Here is a 19,316-nt window from a genome sequence, read left to right on the forward strand (position 1 = left end):
AATCCATTCAAGGTTACAGAAGGCTGTCCTGGCCAGGCCCCGCTTCGTGCAGGGCGGTGGCTCGGCGCGCCCACCTGTTCTCGTCGTTCTTGGACGCGTACTGGCTGTACAGCGTGGCTGCCCTGCGGTCCACGCCATTGGACGGGCACGCGCGGGCGCTGTGCTCCCGGCCCGCGCCGCTGTCTGCGAGGGGCAGCAGAGACCGCTTCTGACAGGAGGGCACGTTGGGAGACACAATTGCTGGGGAGCCTGAAGGGTGTCTCTGCGGCTGAAAAAGAGCCACACTTGGATTAAAAAAAAACCCCTCCCCCTAAACTGTAAGATGATACATTTGCATTTTACGTTAAAAAAAAAAGAGCTAGGAAAGCTTTATGAAGATTTTATTGAGCAACTCATGCAATAATTTCATTTCTAAAAATTTACCTCAAGGAGAAAACTGGAGTACTAAATAGAACATACGTACAAAGATGTTATCCTGGAGTTGTTTATAATAGTAAAAAATCCGAAACAACGTAAATGTCTATCATTAGGGGACTGGTTAAAAAAAAGGTATTTCCATAGAATGGAATTTTATGACAGGCATTAAAACTGCTGTGCTGACTTATATATAGTGACAAAGGAAGGTCACGTATGCCTCATTTTTTTAAAAAAATATTTTATTTATTTATTTGAGAGAGAGAGAGAGAGTGAGACAGAGAAAGCACGAGAGAGGGAGGGTCAGAGGGAGAAGCAGATTCCCCGCTCCCCCAGGACCCCAGGATCATGACCTGAGCTGAAGGCAGACGCTTAACTGACTGAGTCACCCAGGCGCCCCACAAAGCTGGTTTTAAAATAGTATATATAGCAAATCCCTTTTTTTTGTGTTTAGAATGATACAAGTTTAACAGCTTGTGGTTTATTTCTAGGCTATAAATTGTAGGTGATTTTTATCCTCTGCTTATTGTGTATTGTCTTATTTAAAATAATAAATATATCTCACTCTCATAATCAGAAAAAAATATCAAGAAACGGTTTTATTTTTCTGAGAAGTAAAGCAGTCAGACATCACCCGCCGGTGGTCTGTCTGACAACAGTTCCCTGAGCTGCCATCTGAAGGCCAGAGCTAGTGCCTGGAGGGTCCCTTCTCGGCAGCCTGGTGGCTTTCTTCTGTCCCCCACTCTCCTTGTCCCTCTGTGACATCTGAAGTCCTCTTCACAACACTCACAGCTGTCCTGACTTCCCTTCTGTTGCATCTGGAGCCAGTCTGATGTGGATCTGATGGTGGCTGCCTCAAGTACGAGGTGTGTGATCTCTGTGCCTGTCTCCTTGCCTGTGAGCAGGGACGCCCCCCCTCACCGTGGGCGGTGGGGGATGCTAAAGGGGGGGGGAGCTCAGCATGGCCTCTTGCACATATTAAGGCCTGATAAAAGTTTAAGTCAAAAACGGAAGAGGGGGTGTGAAAAATAGAAAACAGAGTGTGTGTTTTTAAAATATTGTTATGATAAATGTTTCTTAATTCAGAAACAGAAAAGGGGGTGTGAGCAACAGAAAGTAGCATAGTTTGTCTTTTAAAAATATTTTCTTTTCTCTGGCTGTTTCTCTGAAGGGAAGATGGTCCTGGTGTTCCCTTCCCTACTCGTGTGGTAGAAAATCAGCTGAAACCACAGAGGAGCAGATAGAAAAGAACCCGGGAATTTTCCCTGGATGCGGGGCCCTGAAACACAAGTCTTATGTCACTGTGGTAAAGTGAGACACTCAGGAAGTATTCAGTCATTTGGGACCTTCTGCCCTGGACCTCCAGGGCATGACCCCTCCCCTTTCCATCCCTCCCTCTGGCCATACACCCACCTGGGTTACCTGTGGCAGTGGGCCCCACCTGACCTAGCACCCTCAAAAAAACTCCGAAGTAGCTCCTCACAGGATTTTATCAACTCACACGGTCTGCTCTGGGTTCTTCCTTAAGGTCCGCTGTTACTCTTTCCCACAGTTGCTGCCACTTCTCAGGGGTTTGGTTCAATTTGTGCTCCAATCTTTCAATTTCCTGCAAAGCAATTAAAATGAGTTTTCTGACATTAAGTATTTCATAGAAATCAGAATGTGCCCCAGAGCCAAATCTCCTCTGTATTGGGCCCCATGAACATCATGGCCAGAAGGTAGCTAAAGTCGGTGGCCTCAGAGGTCTCCCAAGCCAGGGACAGTGGTGGGCGCTCTAGCTGGTATGACGTACTATGGCAAAGGTGATTTATTAGGATCTGTAATCAGGCCTTTTTGTACAGAATAGCTTAAATAAAGAGAAAATATGTATCCCAAACACCTTGACCTTTGGCCACCCCACAGGAAATCTGATGGTCACAGCAAAAAGGCTGGTGTCCAAATCCTAATGGCTGAGGTAGAGGTCTGTCTTTGACAGAGGAACTCCCAACTCTGATGATTTAAAACCAGATGTGGGAAAAATGAATCAAGAAATGCCCAAGGAATGGACTTTGCTTCGGAGAGGGAAGCTGGAGAGCAGAGTAGCTGGCCCTGTGACAGCGCCTTCACTGCAGCGTGCATGTCCCCCCTCCTGCCCCCCCCCGCCCCCCCCCCCCCGTCAGAAGAATGGATGAAGACTCTTCAGGAACTGTGGGGCCCAGATCAGGGCTCAAACCCTTTCCTGGGGCTGCTGCTCTCATCAGGGTGGGCACTGCTGGGACGGCTTCACTCCAGAATATTCCCTGGAGAAGACGATTGGCAGTACTCCCATCAGGCCATCAACCACCCACACTTCTGACCAGAGGAAGTAAAGCACCCACAAAAGCCATAACCCAGGCCTGACTCAGGCTGCTGGGCAGCTAAAACAGCTGGGAAGCTGCAAATTGCTCCATTTGCTTGACTGCTTCCTCATAATGCCGGAAAACTTACTTTTTTGGACTCTTTTCCAGTGGTTGGGCCTGGTCCCCTGCTGCTGCTGGGGAGCAAATTTGGTTTCCTCACCCTCCTGTGGTGCCACATATAACACTGGCCCAGAGTGAGGAGAGCCACGTCTAGGAGTTTGCGAGCCAGTCCTAATTTAGCCTGGTTCCCGAGGCCTCGGGTGCTCTACGTGCATGTCTCCATAGGCCTGACTTACGCTGAAAAGCCTGGTGAGTGCATCGGGCTGAGCACAGCTGACGTCATCGTAGCATGGCCACACCGTTCTCCTTTGGCTCTGGAGCCCAGCTCCTCCGGCCACTTCAGAGTCCTCGGAGGGGAACTGCTTGGGGGTCAGCATCATCCAGTCATATGAAGGCCCTGTGGAAAGGGTCTCCTCTATGTAATAATCCCACTTCTTGAGGCTGGAGACATTTACATTGGGCTTCAGGGCCTGTTCAAAGAGAATTCTGAAATATAGTTTCATCTTGACCTCAAAGCACCCCAAGTTTATAGGCAAGCCGGCCCCTAACATTTGCAGGGTCCAGGGCAAGAGCATGAATGGATGTTCTAATACCATATGTCTAAATATTTAAATGTTATACATCAAGATAAACTATTAAATAAAATATGTCTCTCCTCCTACCTTGATAAACAGAACTTCCTAATGACCTGGAAGGCCAAGCTCAAAATGAGATATCATGGACTCCTTGGAATTCTACACCAGAAAGTGGTGGCACTGGGGAAGCTAGTCCCAGCTCTCGGTCCTCGGCCTAAGTCCCTGCTCCTCTCACTTTGGCTCTGTCCTATATTCTGAGGGTCTTTTATGAATGTGTATATATACCCCAGCCCACAAAGCTAAACTCTGTCTACTCCCTGCCAAACAGTTTTTCCTTAGGCATCCTTGGGGCTGAGGGGCACATGCACTGGCTTGGGAGACAGACTGGAAGTAGTCTCGTGAGTAACTTGGATTTGGGTTAAGAAATTTTGGGGTACCAGAGCATGGTTTAGATAAAGAGGGGTATCTAAGCACAAACACTTGGTTTCTTGGGCTCTGCACCTTCTGAGGAGGGGTTGCTGGAGAAAGGCCAGAGTGGGGTCCTAATGTATGGAGCCAAGGATAGGGCCTTTTTGCCCCTGAGGAAGGTGGTACTGCTCATCACACCAGTCTGTCCCATCCCAGAGCTTACTTCATATAGATGTGCATCACAGAGCATGGTTGCCCCTGAAATGTCATGCTTCTTGGGCTGCGCTCCAAACATCCCTGCTTCCCAAACGGTTCTTCCATGGCTTTGGTATAAATGGACTTAAAGAAATCTGTCCCAAAGTATTTTAGATTTTTTTTTCAGCTTAGATAACCAGTTGAGGTTTCAAGTTTTGTTTGGTCTTCCATCCCGTGGAAAGTTGCCTCGCTTTGACTTTAAGTTACCCCTTCTAGATTTGAGGGTCCAGCTCCTAATTTTTGTGGTCAAGAATATGATGAACAGTCTCCATTCCATCATAACCCAAACCCATGGTGTATCAAACTTTTAAATAGCCTCTGGTATTTTAAATAGCTTCCTAGTCCAATGTTTATAAAAAGCTTGAACGGCTTATATATACTTAAAAGTAAGGAAAACTTTAACACTAAATATTCAGAAAATGAAACATAAATACTTTCTTACTGTACCTCTATTTCCACTGGTGAATATAAATAATTAAAGAAAATGGGACTCCTCTTGTGCATTCTATCAATACACTCCCAAATACAAATTCCTTTTTTGGCATGCTTGTCTCCTTTATCCTCAAACAAAGTTCCTGTAAGTCAAAAAAAAAAAAAAAAAAAAAAAAATCAATAAAACAAAAGTCAAATAAATCAACAGTCTGTCTAAAACTATGATGCGGGTGCCTGGGTGACTCAGTTGGTTAAGCGACTGCCTTTGGCTCAGGTCATGATCCTGGAGTCCAGGGATCAAGTCCCACATCGGGCTCCCTGCTCAGCAGGGAGTTTGCTTCTCCCTCTGACCCTCTTCCCTCTTGTGCTCTCTATCTCTCATTCTCTCTCTCTCAAATAAATAAAATCTTTAAAAATAAATAAATAAAACTATGATGCATGTAGCAGATGAAAAGTAAAATCTATTTTACAGCTCTCAAAACAGCAATGTACGTGCAGAAACCTTAGAGGTAACTGCAAAGCTAAGGAGAGGAATGAACTTCTCAGCTATAGGGAAACAAAGCCCAAATGGAAGGAAAACATCTGATAAGGTTTTCCCAAGTATTTAGCAGTTCATCATGACCTTCTTCTAATCCACATCCTACATCTAGATCTAGATTCACAGAGCTCCACGCCAGGAGTCATTCTACACATTTTTCAGGAGAAAAGGGAAGGACTTCGAGTTGATGTGATGAAGCCTAGTTAAAAACATAATTTTAGGTTTCTTTTTCCAGTCTTCAGCTGTTCATTATGAAGCCGTTTAAAGTTTCTTCTCATTCAGTAGTTTATATATACTGCAAATCATGGTCATGGAGACTTTGGAGGATAGAAGGGTGTGGTCTGTATCTTTGGGTGACTTGACCAAAGCCAAATGTAGAGGGGGGTGCTTCAGGCCTTTTCTGATCCTATCCTTATACCTATCAAACCGTCAATTTGCCACTCACATGGGCTCACTTTTTTTTTTTTAAAGATTTTATTTATTTATTTGAGACAGAGAGAATGAGAGACAGAGAGCATGAGAGGGAGGAGGGTCAGAGGGAGAAGCAGACTCCCCGCCGAGCAGGGAGCCCGATGCGGGACTCGATCCCGGGACTCCAGGATCATGACCTGAGCCGAAGGCAGTCGCTTAACCAACTGAGCCACCCAGGCGCTCTCACTTTGGTTTTAATAGAGAAGATGTGTAAGGGTGAGGAAGGAGAGTATTTCTTCAAAGGGCCAGGAAGGGTGCCTCTCTTAGCAGTGCTGTCTTGCTTTGAATGAAATGACTCAGTCAAAAGTCAACAAGCATTTTACCAGTTGATCAGAAAAGAATGTTTCAAGCCCAAGGCTGCACAAAATCTTACAAAGAGGCCCCAAGTCTAAGTACTGTTTCTTGTCTACCTTTTAACTGCAGAGTCCAGTGTGGTAGTTCTCAACCCTGGCCACAGATCAGAAAAATCAAGGGCTTTAAAAAATCCCAATGCTTAGGTCTTGCCTAAGACCAATTAAATCAGAATCTCTGAGGATGGGTCCCAGATACTAGTTATTTTAAAAGTTCTCCAAGTGGGGGGCACCTGGGTGGCTCAGTGGTTGGGCATCTGCCTTTGGCTCAGGTCATGATCCCAGGGTCCTGGGTTTGAGCCCCACATCGGGCTCCCTGCTCAGTGGGAAGCCTGTTTCTCCCTCTCCCACTCCCCCTGCTTGTGTTCCCTCTCTCGCTGTGTCTCTCTGTCAAATAAATAAAATCTTAAAAAAAAGATTTAAAAGTTCTCCAAGTGACTCCAATGTCCAATGTAATCAGTTCTCCTTAATGTCTTCCCAACACACAGTGCTTAAGAAATTAAAGTTTCTGATTATGACATGTGGAATGACAATTCTATGAGTCAACAAAGGTCTGGAATATAAATAAGAACCAGTGCTGTCTCCTTTACCAAAAGTATGAAATATCATACTAGACCATTTAATAGCAAACACTGGAAAGCAACATTTTTTGATTTCATATTTTAAACTGAGAACATCAGTAAATATTTTCAGCCACTAGAAGAGTTCTCTTTATGAATATCCAGGTACATATATTGAAAATAGATGATTTTTTTTCTTTACCATCTTCTTAACAAGATCTTGTGTATCATTCCTTCCCTTCTTTTTTTTTTTTTTTAAGATTTTATTTATTTATTTGAGAGAGAGAGAATGAGAGACAGAGAGCATGAGAGGGAGGAAGGTCAGAGGGAGAAGCAAACTCCCTGCCGAGCAGGGAGCCCGATGCGGGACTCGATCACGGGACTCCAGGATCATGACCTGAGCCGAAGGCAGTCACTTAACCAACTGAGCCACCCAGGTGCCCTCATTCCTTCCCTTCTTAAAAAAAACAACAAAAGTAAGAATGTAAAATCCCTGTGGGGAATGTTTTCACAGGGGCTTTCAAAATCTACTCTTTAAAAAAAAAAAAAAATTAATAAATAAAATTCAATGAGTGATTATTATAAGCTAGAAACTGCTAAGAAATTTATAAATATTTCCTCACGTGATCATCATGGCCAAAGGGGTGGGTGCTAATAATGTCCTCATTTTAGAGATGAGGATGCTGAGGAAACTCAGAGAGGCACTGAACTTGTCCAAAGTGCTCAGCTGGTACTAGGAATGCTGGAATTGAACCCTGGTCTATTTGCTCTGGAGCCCATGGCCTTTCCTGCTATTCAAACTGCCTCCAAGGTCCAGCACTTTTCCTACCAGAGTGAGTGTACCAGGGCGGTAAAACTAAGTCAAACGTTTCTCTTCAGTGATACCACTTTGGGATGTTAAAATAGTAAGCAAATTTCACCTTTCTACAGTGCTACTGGGACAACCACCTGTAGTCCCTAAGAGCACAGCACATAATCGGAGAAGGTGGGCACTCATTCATATCTATTTTACTTTTATTTATTTATTTTTAAAGACTTTATTTATTTGACAGAGAGAGAGACAGCCAGAGACGGAACACAATCAGGGGGAATGGGAGAGGAAGAAGCAGGCTTCCTGCAAAGCAGGGAGCCCGATGTGGGGCTCCATCCTAGGACCCTGAGACCATGACCTGAGCCAAAGGCAGACACTTAACGACTGAGCCACCCAGGCGCCCCATCTATTCTACTTTTATAGTTCAGGGTAATACCCTAAAATGGCCTTGCCATACTTGGGGGTAGATTAGAGTTTTTAATTAAAAACACACAAAACTAACAAAAAAGATGGAACAAGGGAGTGCAAACACATACCATGCTCTAATCTTTCATAGTCTGAATCCAGGAGAAATGTTTTAAAGCGATTAGACACATAGTGGAAAGCCAAAAACTTTAAGTAATAGAGATTGAATTCAAATTCCGTTGGATATTGGTTGTGAACCTGAAACACACAAGACAGAAGAGTAAGAATCAAACTTAACAGAAACTGGATGCCATGCCACTGACTGGTGACCTGAAATTGACCATGCGGTCAATCAACTGAACCCCTACCATGAGTGGAGTTGGAAGGGAACCAGCCTTTTTGAGCGCCTACTACATGTCAGACACCATGCTAGGAGTTTTTATAAACATAATTTCATTTAATCTCCATAACAACATTGCAAGATAGGCATCATTCTTTTCTGGCTTTACTGAGATATGACTGACATATAACATGGTCAATTTAAGGTATACAACATGATGATTTGATACACATTATCTATTATGAAATGATTACCACCATAGGATTAGTTAACACTTCTACCACCTCACATAATTAGTTTCTTTCTTAGTGAGAACATTTAAGATCCAGTATCTTAGCAACTTTCAAGCATATAATACAGTATTTTTAACTACAGTCATCATGCTGTACATTGGGTTCCCAGAACTTAATCCTCTTATAACTGGAAGTTTGTATCCCTTGACCAGTATCTCCACATTTCCTCCAACCCCCAGCCTCTGGCAACCACCATTCTACTGTCTTTATGAGTTTGGCTTTTTTAGATTCCACATATAAATGAGATCATACTGAATTTATTCTTCTCTGAATTATTTCACTTAGCATAATGCCCTCAAGGTCCAGCCACGTTGTTGCAAATGGCAAGATTTCCTTTTTTTTTTTCCTCATGGCTGCATAATATTCCATTGTTACATATATAACATTTTCTTTGTCCATTCATCTGTAAGTGGACACTTAGGTTGTTTCCATATGTTAGCTACTGTGAATAATGCTGCAGTGAATACAGGAGTACAGCTATGTCTTTGAGATACCAAATTTGCTCCCTTGGATAAATACCCAGAAGTGGGATTGCTGGATTATAAGGTCATTCTGTTTTTAGTTTTTTGAGGAACTACTTTTCTACAGTGGCTACACCAATCTACATTCCACCAACTATGCACAAGGGCTCCCTTTTCTCTATATCTTGCCAACACTTGTTACCTCTTGTCTTCATGATACTAGCCATCCTTATAGGCGTGTGGTGATATCTCACCGTGGTTTTGATTATGCGTTTCCCTGGTATTAGTGATGTTGAGCACCTTCTCATAGTACTTATTGGCTTCTGTATGTCTTCTTTGGAAAAATCCCTATTCAGATTCTCTGAAGATAAGCATTATTATTCCCACGCCCCCCTCCTTTAGAAATGAAGAAGCTGAGGATGAGTAAGATTAAGTAATTTCCCAAGGTCATTTGACAGTAGCCACTGAAACCAAATTTGAACCCAAGGTCTATGCCTCATTCAGCGCTTTATACTGTGCTAGGGACTTGACAGACATAAGTCATAACTTGCTTTTCAGGCACTTGTGGTGTAATGGTGTGTAATAAAACAAGAAAAATTGTACAGAGAAGTTTGTCAGTGAAAGGAATGAGAAGAGGAGGTGGTGGTTTAGAGGACAGCAAGAGATCTTTTCAGGGGGTGCCTGGGTGGCTCAGTCATTAAGCGTCTGCCTTTGGCTCAGGTCATGATCCCAGGGTCCTGGGATCGAGCCCCATATCGGGCTCCCTGCTCCGCAGGAAGTCAGCTTCTCCCTCTCCCCCTGCTTGTGTTCTCTCTCTTGCTGCGTCTCTCTGTCAAATAAATAAATAAAATCTTAAAAAAAAAAAAGATTTTTTTGGGACAAAAGAAATATATGGCTGTCTGAAGACAATGCAGGAGAAGCCAGTAGAGAGAGAACAAATTGTGGCAAAAGAGCTGATAACTAAGAGAGCAAGGCCCCGGGGAAAGCAAGAATGAATGAGGCTAAGGGCTCAGATACAGGGAACAGCTTTGGAAATGAGGGATAGAAGAGTAGATTAGAAGAAAGAGATGTTCAAGTGCCAAGGGAAGGGGGAAGGACTTATGCCTTTTAACTTAGTTCCTCATCATTAAATCAGGCAGTGAGGTCACTGGATGTAGGAATAAGGCTGAAGGCATGATGTGGGAGAGGGAGAAGGCAGAGCTTGGAACGGTACTGAGCTATAGCGTACTTTAGACAAGCTGTATGCAGACTCTACGGAGCCATCTTATGTTGGCAGAAGGTAGGCTGATGACCTTGTGACTCCAGTCCACCTAGCAATCTCACCTCTATATTGCTCAACCTCTCATGACCATTAGAGAATTTTGTTCGGTTGAGATAAGTTCCAATCAAAATTATATTTGCTTAAAAGCTGTTTCAAATGAACATGTTAGGCAGGCTGTCTAGAAGCCAGCTTTTCCCTCCATGTTTAATTTGGCAATGTAGGCCCACATGTGGTCAGCCAAAGTGAGCAGGCATGTGTGTAATATGTTGATGTTACAGCCTAATAGATCAGTGAGAATTTCAAGTCATGATCTGGGTATCATTGATTTATCAAAGTTTATCATCTAGTTAGAAACCTAGTTTTGTGTGATTAAAGATTTTTTCCCCCTATAACATTTTCTTATTGGCTTTTTAAATGAACTAAAATTTTAGCTCAGAAGTAATATAAAATAAAGTGGATTTTAGGAAAATATATTAAAAGAGAGTGTGACTCTCATTCAATAGGCTTGTATATTGCAGAGCTGCTTCCCTGCTCTCAGCCACTTCCTGTTGCATCGGATCTCCAGAAGACTGGAGAGCTTTCCATGGGACAACTGTGACATGGCCCTGAATAGCCAGGTAGTGTGCCCTATTCCAGTGTTTCAGAACCGCAGGCTCCCTAGTCCGAGCTCCTGGTTCGGAATCAATGGCGACACCCAACACCCAGTGTCACATGATAGAGAGGGGGTGACTCAGATTGTGGGTGGTAGGACAGAAGGAGACAGGCCCAGGATGGAACTTGGTTCCCTTCCATCTGAGAGTCTCAGGAAGGAGGAATCTGCAATGTGCTCAAGGAGACTGAGCTCCAAGAACAACTTTGCCCCAACAGACGTTGGAATAAACCTTGTTAGTCACAGGGAAGAAGAAGAGTTCAGGGCTATTTCTACAGACCCAGTCCATAACAGGTTCTAAAAAAATTTTTTTAAACTTTTATTTTTTAATTTTTATTTTTTTTAAAGATTTTATTTATTTATTTGACAGAGAGAGACATAGCGAGAGCAGGAACACAAGCAGGGGGAGTGGGAGAGGGAGAAGCAGGCTCTCCGTGGAGCAGGGAGCCCGATGCGGGGCTCGATCCCAGGACCCTGGGATCATGACCTGAGCCGAAGGCAGACGCTTAACGACTGAGCCACCCAGGCGCCCCTTAAAAACTTTTATTAAACAAAGCTCCAAATAACAAAACCATTCTCTCAATGACTATTCTCCCTAGAAACCACTGCGTCATACATATCTGTATCTTTCCTTGATTATTCTGATACTTAATATGCTTAAGTATATAATTTTGAAGACCCACTTATGAGGTAAAGTAGAATGGAAATAATGAATACGACCTTAAGTTGAACTTACAGGCATTTCAGGGAGATCATATGCTAGGACTAGAAGCAAAACTCCTCTACAAGTGGAAAAATACTTTCATAGCCCTCTGTACTGAGTGACTGGCCTCACCACAAATCCCGGACCCTACAATTATGTTAGCAAGGTTAGACACTTCTCAAGGCCCCTGGCACTCACCCTGCTTGAACTGGAATTGGTGCTTAGATAGCATCACGGTGTCAGTGCTCAGGGGCACTGTTCGTGTGTCTGAGTGTCTGAGTACCACAAGGGCACCTGCTGGAGCTAACTGTTTGAGGCCAAAAGACAATCTGCTCCCAAACTGGGGTTAATTATTAGGTCTATTGGAAATAGAAAAGAAGATACAGAGCAATTTTTTTTTTTAATTCTTTAGCCACAGTTTAAGAAACAAGCATGTGAGGATTTCTTCCATGGGGGGGAAAATCAGATTGACTTGAATGCTGGGTTGATTAATACGTAGATAGCCACATTTGGAATCTGACATTAAGAAACATGGGAAAAATGTCTATTTAGATCCTCTGCCCATTAAAAAAAATTTTTTTTTAATCACTGAGTTGTAGGAGCTCTCTATCTATTGTGGATATGAACCCCTTATCAGATAGAAGATTCCCAAATATCATCTCCCATTCAGTAGATTGCCCTCTCATTTTGATGTTTCCTTCATTGTGCAGAAGAAGCTTTTTGGTTTGATGTAGTCCCATTTATTTATTTTTGCTTTTGCTTCCCTTGCCTTTGGAATCTTCTAGGAATTTTATAGTTTTAGGTCTTAAATTCAAGTCTTTAATCCATTTTGAGTTAATTTTTGTATATGGTGTAAGATAGTGGTCTAGTTTCATTCTTTTTCATGTAGTTGTCCAGTTTTTCCATTTGCTGAAGACTGTCCTTTCTCCATTTTATGTTCTTGGCTCCTTTGTTGTAAATTAATTGTCCATATATGTGTGGGTTTATTTCTGGGCTCTCGATTCTGTTTTCTGAAATGTCTTTTTACCATAATGAGAAACAAAGACCTGATTGTATTTGCATGACAAAATATGGTGCTTGATTTCCAGTAAAAAAGAAAAATTAAACTTTCTCCACTTAGTCCTATCTCCCCAGGGACTCAGTTTGTCTAGTTCACTGGCTTTTTTTCCTCCTTGTCAATGAGACACCTAGGTTCTTCTGCTGTAAAATACCACAGTGGTCTCCAAAAAGCACAATCCACATGCTTCCTTCCCCTTCTGTTAAGTATTGCTTTATCCTACTATTTTTATTTTTTTAATTTTTAATTTTGTAAAGATTTTGTTTTTGTGCACGCAAAAGAGAGAGAGAGAGAGAACGAGTGAGCACGCACAGGAGCAGGAATGGTGGGAGTTGTGGGGGAGGGGCAGGGGGAGAGGGAGAGGGAGAAGCAGATTCCCCGATGAGCAGGGAGCCCGACATTGGGCTCAATCCCTGGACCCTGAGATCATGACCTGAGCCAAAGGCAGATGCTTAACTGACAGCCACCCAGGGGCCCCCAAAATTCTTGAATTATTCTGGATACAAGCCCTTTAAGCAGATACATGATTTGTCTTTTCATTTTATTAACAGGGATTTTTAGAGAACAAAAGTTTTAAATTTTAACAAGGTCTAATTTATGAATATGTTCTTTTAATAAATCATGCTTTTGGAGTTGAATGTAAGATACCCTTGCCTAACCCAAGGTCACAAAAATTTCTTCCTATGTTTTGTTCCAGAAGTTGTATAATGTTAGGTCTTACATTTAGGTCTATGATCCCTTTTGAATTAACTTTTACATTGGTGCAAAGTTTCTTGTTTGTTTTTGCATCTGGAAATCCAATTGTCTCGCACTATTTGTTGAAGACTATCCCTTCTCTACCAATTGCTTTTGCACCTTCATTGAATATCAGTTTTCCACATATCACATATAGTGTGGGACTATTTCTGGACTTTATTCTGTTTCACTGACCTATCTTTATACCAATTATCACACAATCTTGATTACTGTAGCTTTATAATAAAATCAGATAGTGCTAGTCTTCCAATTTTGTTCTTTTTCAAAGTTGTTTTGGCTATTCTAGATTCTTTGCATTTCCATATGGATTTTAGAATGAGCTTGCCGGGGCGCCTGGGTGGCTCAGTTGATTAAGCGACTGCCTTCGGCTCAGGTCATGATCCTGGAGTCCCGGGATCGAGTCCCGCATCGGGCTCCCTGCTCAGCAGGGAGTCTGCTTCTCCCTCTGACCCTCACCCTTCTCCTTCTCTCTCTCTCTGTCATTCTCTCTCTCTCAAAAATTTAAAAAAAAAAAAAAAAAAAAAAAAGAATGAGCTTGCCAATTTCTACAAAACAGCCTCCTGGGAGTTTGATTGTGATCTGGGGAGACTTACATTTCAACAATACTGAATCCTCTGACCCATAAACAAGAGGTATTTCTTGATTTATTTAGGCCTTTAATTTCTCTCAGTAATGTTTTGTAGTTTTCAGTGTCTAGGCTTTTAACATATTGTTAGATTTCTTTCATGTTTTTTTGATACTATTGTAAAGATAATAATTTTTACATTTTATTTATTTATTTATTAAAGATTTTTATTTCTTTATTTGACAGAGAGAGACACAGCAAGAGAGGGAGCACAAGCAGGGGGAGTGGGAGAGGGAGAAGCAGACTTCCCGCCAAGCAGGAGCCTGATGCGGGGCTCGATCCCAGGACCCTGGGATCATGACCTGAGCCGAAGGCAGACGCTTAACGACTGAGCCACCCAGGCACCCTTAATTTTTACATTTTAATTTTCCAATAATTCATTGCTAGTATGTGGAAATACTAGTGATTTTTGTATATTGATCAGGTATTCTGTAGCCTTGCTAAATTCACTTATTCTAGTAGTTTTTTGTAGATTCCATAGACAACCATGTTGTGTGTGAACAAAGATAATTTCACTTCTTTTCTAATGTGTTTGTCTTTATTTTAATTATTTTCTTGCCTTATTGCATGGCTAGGACCTTTATTTAGTACAATGTTGAACAGAAGTGGTGAAGTAGACATCCACATCTTGTTCCTGATCTTAAGGGAAAAGCATTTAATCTTTCACTATTAAGTATGATGTTAGCTGTAGGTTCTTAAAAAATAGATACTATCTAGAGTTTGAGGAAGTTCCCTTCTATTTCTAGTTTCCTGAACATTTTTACAAGGAATGGATGTTGTATTTTCTCAAATGGTTTTTTGCATCTATTGGGATGACCATATGTTTTTTTTTTTTAAAGTTTCTTAATATGGTGAATTATTTTGACTGATTTTTTTTTTTTTTTAAGATTTTATTTATTTGACAGAGACACAGCGAAAGAGGGAACACAAGCAGAGGGAGTGGGAGAGGGAGAAGCAGACCTCCCGTGGAGCAGGGAGCCAGATGCAGGGCTCGATCCCAGGACCCTGGGATCATGACCTGAGCCGAAGCCAGATGTTTAATGACTGAGCCACCCAGGTGCCCCTATTTTGACTGATTTTGACTGTGTAACCAACTGTGCATTCCTGGGATAAATGCCACTTGACCATGGCATATTATCTTTTAAATATATTGTTGGATTTGATTTGCTAAAATTTTGTTTAGAAAATTTGAATGTGTGATCATCACAGATACTGGTCTATAGTTTTCTTTTGTTGTCTTTGTCAGGCCAGGGTAATGCTGGTCTCATAGACTGAGGTGAGTATTCCCTTTGCTTCAATTTTCTGGAAGAGTTTTTATAGAGTTGCTATTATTTCTTCCTAAATACTTGGCAGAATTAACCAGTGAAGCTACACAGGTCTGAAGTTTTCAGTGTGGAAAGACTTTAACTACAATTTCCTTAATAGACACAGGCTTATTCAAATTATATATTTCTTCCTGAGTGAGTGTGGTAGGTTGTGTCTTTCAAGGAATTTGTCCATTTCATCTAAATTGTTGATTTTATTGGTGCAAAATTGTTCATAGTAGTCCCTTATGGTCCTTTTAATATCTGTAGACTCTGTAGTGATGTCATCTTTCTCATTTCTATTATTGGTATTTTGTGTCTTTCTTTGATCAGTCTGGCTAGAAGTTTACCAATTCTATCGATCTTTTTAGAGAACAGCATTTGGTTTCATTATTTTTCTTTATTGTTGGCCACAAGATTTTTGAGGCCTAAAGGCAAATCTGCTTCAAATAAATTTAGCCTTATTTTATTATGTAGAATTGGAAATAATAGGCCTCTCAGCCTATAAATTAATTCTATATGAGCATTTCCCCAAATATGTTGATGAGTAGAGTTTTAGGCCTTTCTCAGGCATCATCTGGATTCTGTTGTCCAAAATAATTTTATATTTATCTTGATGGAAGATAAAAATATACAGACTTAAAAGACGAAGCTATGTGCGGTATTTTAGTTTTGTTTTCCATCATGGAGTGAAACCTGCCAATTTCACTTATTTATAAGAAGAGAATCTGAAATGGAATTTGGAGAAACATGAATTTATAGGGTCTTATTTTTTGCCCATGTGTCACTAAGTACTTTATAAAATTTAAAGGCCCATAAAACAAGCTATGACTCAAATCCCAGGAAAAATCAATGTTTTGGGAATAAAATATAATAAGTTAACATTGGATTTTGCTTTCAAGAATTAGAAATGTTAAGCTACAGGAGACCTTATATAGAATGGTATCAACATTGGAAAAATTGTGGGTATGATAGATACACCCTAGAAAAATAGGTAATTAATGTAGGTTCTTATTTCAAGATAAAGATTTAACAAACATTAACTGTGCAGTTTCTACTGTGCCAATCACTTTACATAAGATTTGTAATCCTTCTGATAGCTACCTATCTATCCATGTATCTGTCTAGAAACCAAAGCACAGAGAGGTTAAATAATTTGTTAAAGATCAAAAATTAGTAAGTAAGACTGATATGTAAATGCAGATTTATTTTATGGGCTCAAAATATTAAAAACTTTAATGTAAAATAGCTTTGATATAAAACAGCTTGGATTATATCAATTTCTGCCAGTTTTCAAATGAATGGGAAGCGGGCAGACACCAGAAACTTTGAATATACCATTACTCCATTAACTGCGGTTATTTTGCCAATATTAATGGATAAATTTTAGAGTAACCAAACTGTGTGAGGGCAGCTTGGCTCCTCATACATGTGCTCACAAGAAAAGTTCATAGCTTCAAGAGGCAAATATTTTTTCTTTTTGGAATAGGACCTAGCATAGTGCTGGCATATGGTAACTGTGAGAAGAACCGTATCACACAGCCAGACCAGAGTGAGTCAATTTACAACTTGAATAAACTTCAAAAGCAAAGTTATAACTGTTGTTTTTCTCAAAGTAGGAAATAATGAAAAAGTTCTAAGAAACGCTCAAAGATTTACTCTAATGTTGAAAGAGAGGAGATGCTTTCCTATACTTCATGTTTTCGTTTATATTATACATATCTGTTCCCTTGGTATTATATTTTAAAAATAAATTTTAGGTAAAAATTTCATTTTTGTATTTTGGATGTATTTCTTTTTGAATTTGGTTCAACTATTTTAAGAAAAGGAAGCATCCTGTAATGGTATCATTTGAACTAAGCCAATTTCTTCTAGAAGCAACAAAAAAATTGCCAGATGTTGCTATTATGAAACAGTGATCTAGCATTTATAATTCATCTGACACCTGGATATACTGGCGTAAACAATGGCTTTTTATATGATGAGGCAGTTCTAATTTAAGATAGTGCTTCATCTGTTTTCTTTGTAATTCTACTAGTACTAATGGACAAGTCTAGGCAAATTTCCATAGACTGTCTTTTGGCATTCAGCATGTTAGAAATGGTTAATAAGCAGTGAACACATTCCACCTGGGAGTTTCGCTTGCTGCTGCATAATTTTGCACTTTTTTTTTTTTTAAATGTTGTTGGGCCTGGCTCTGTTTTGTGCCCCTGAGAGACTGAGGACAGCAGTAATTCGAATTGTCTGGCAAACGTTGGAGTCATGTAAAGCACTGTTCATTTGAAAGGTATTCAAAGAAGGCGTTTTCTAATGCCTAAAACTAGTAATGTAGGAGATGATGAAACACTACCTTATAATTAAGTCAGCAAGAGTCAGAAGCACTATTTGTTAACTACAGTCCTCTACAGTCTTCTGTTTTTGAATGAATAAACAATCCCTTTTCAGCACAAAGTAATTTGCTTCACCAAAGCTGATACCTATCATAGCCAAGCATCCTTTAAATACTGCAATTAAGGTCATATGCTTGCTTTGCCATGACTTGCCTCTGCTCAGGTTATTATGTGTGAGGGTACTAAGGCAAAAGAGGGTTCAGGCAAATTTTTAAAAATTCATATTTTAATTTAAAAAATTTTAACGTTGGGGCGCCTGAGTGACTCAGTCAGCTAGGTGTCCAACTGTTGATTTTGGCTCAGGTCATGATCTCAGAGTTGTGAGATCGAGCCCTGCGTCAGGCTCCATGCTCAGTGGGGAGTCTGCTTCTCTCTCTCTCTCTCTCTCTTTCTCTCTCCCTCTGGTCCTCCCCCCCACTCGCACTCTCTCTCCCTAAAATAAATAAATCTTTAAAAAAAAATATTTTATTCATTTATATGTGAGAGAGAGAGAGTACAAGCAGGGGGAGCGGCAGGCAGAGGGAGAAGCAGACTCTGTGCTGAGAAGGGGGCCCAATGCGGGGCTCGATCCCAGGACCCTGGGATCATGACCTGAGCCGAAGGCAGATGCTTAACTGACTGAGCCACCCCGGTGTCCCAATAAATAAATCTTTAAAAAAAATCTATAAAAAATTTTAATGTGGTACAATCACATTTAAATTAATACTAAAGGAGTCTTTAGGCCCTGAACAATATTATCTTCTACAGTTTGTGAAGCATTCATCTACAAATAACTGAGCTATCACTAAAGCTCAATTTATACAGACCATTTGAATTTTAACTCATCATTTAAAATAAAAAGCTCCTAGAAATCAAACATACATCCTAAGATGTTTTAGATAACATATCATTTTAGCATCTATTGTAATGTATTCTAAAGACAACAGGAATATAATTTATACTTCACTTTTGTTTATATTAAGTTACTTTGTTTACACCACTTAAGGGGTACTCACACAATACAGGTTACTTTCCAATTCTAGATCACACTCCTACCTACCCCCAACAATAAAATATAAGTATTCCATATCAAGTAATTATTATTATACTTGGGGTAGAATGATGTTCTCATTTTCGAGGACAATATGTCTTCTATGAGAACCTCCCATCTCTTACTGACTGTTAGTGCCGCCTTTTGCTGATTCTCATGTTTAGGGATACAGAATTCTGCAAGTTGAACATGGATATTTAACATATTTAATAGTGCATTTAACTTAAGCCACATTAGGCCATACATACTCAGCACCCTGCAACTCTCCCTTAATTAAAGGAAAGTAATTTTTATAAGGCAAAAAACCTAAAAGGAGGTGGGGAGAATGGGAAGAGAGACAGTAGCAGGTCAAGAAAATTCAGCACATTTATGAACGATGGAAAATAGAAGGAAGAATAGCAATAAATGATAGAAGATGAGAAGCTACATTGGGATGCTTATAGGATGAAAATGATTTGAGAAGGTAACAGCTTGCCCTTTAAACCCAGAAAGGCTCAGGACTCAGAGGCCCAAGAGCTGAGTAACATATATGGGGGTGAAATGGGAGCCAAAAATGAGGACTAGGTGTAAGTCTATAGAGGAAGTGGTGAGATCTCCAGCGTCCTTTCCGACCCCATGTAGTCATGTGATTGCCTCCTTGAAAGCAAGGGATTAGAAGTTTGTCCTCTGGAAAAAACAAACTTGATGAGCTCTGGACTTGGGAACGGCAGGAACAACTGGGTTAGTGATGAGGCTTGAAACTGAAAATAGCATAGAAAAAGAAAAAATCTGCACACTTAAGAGGGATCTC

General features: G+C 40.7%; 1 protein-coding gene across 3 annotated transcripts in view; it reads right to left on the reverse strand.

The window, feature by feature from the left end:
• Window positions 1-19,316, reverse strand: part of SBF2 (SET binding factor 2) — a 472,728-nt gene that overhangs the window by 5,405 nt on the left and 448,007 nt on the right. For all 3 annotated transcript variants that reach the window (XM_045894160.3, XM_045894159.3, XM_045894158.3), the window contains 5 exons: window positions 7,789-7,915; window positions 4,538-4,665; window positions 3,089-3,322; window positions 1,916-2,020; window positions 75-268 (listed from right to left, as the gene is read on the reverse strand). In XM_045894160.3, the coding sequence (XP_045750116.1) occupies window positions 75-268; window positions 1,916-2,020; window positions 3,089-3,322; window positions 4,538-4,665; window positions 7,789-7,915 (788 nt within the window). The remainder of the gene's footprint in view (window positions 1-74; window positions 269-1,915; window positions 2,021-3,088; window positions 3,323-4,537; window positions 4,666-7,788; window positions 7,916-19,316) is intronic.

This window comes from Mirounga angustirostris, unplaced genomic scaffold (assembly GCF_029215605.1).
Source record: "Mirounga angustirostris isolate CCGP_5_RB_7025 unplaced genomic scaffold, mMirAng1.0.hap1 SCAF_13, whole genome shotgun sequence".
Classification (NCBI taxonomy): domain Eukaryota; kingdom Metazoa; phylum Chordata; class Mammalia; order Carnivora; family Phocidae; genus Mirounga; species Mirounga angustirostris.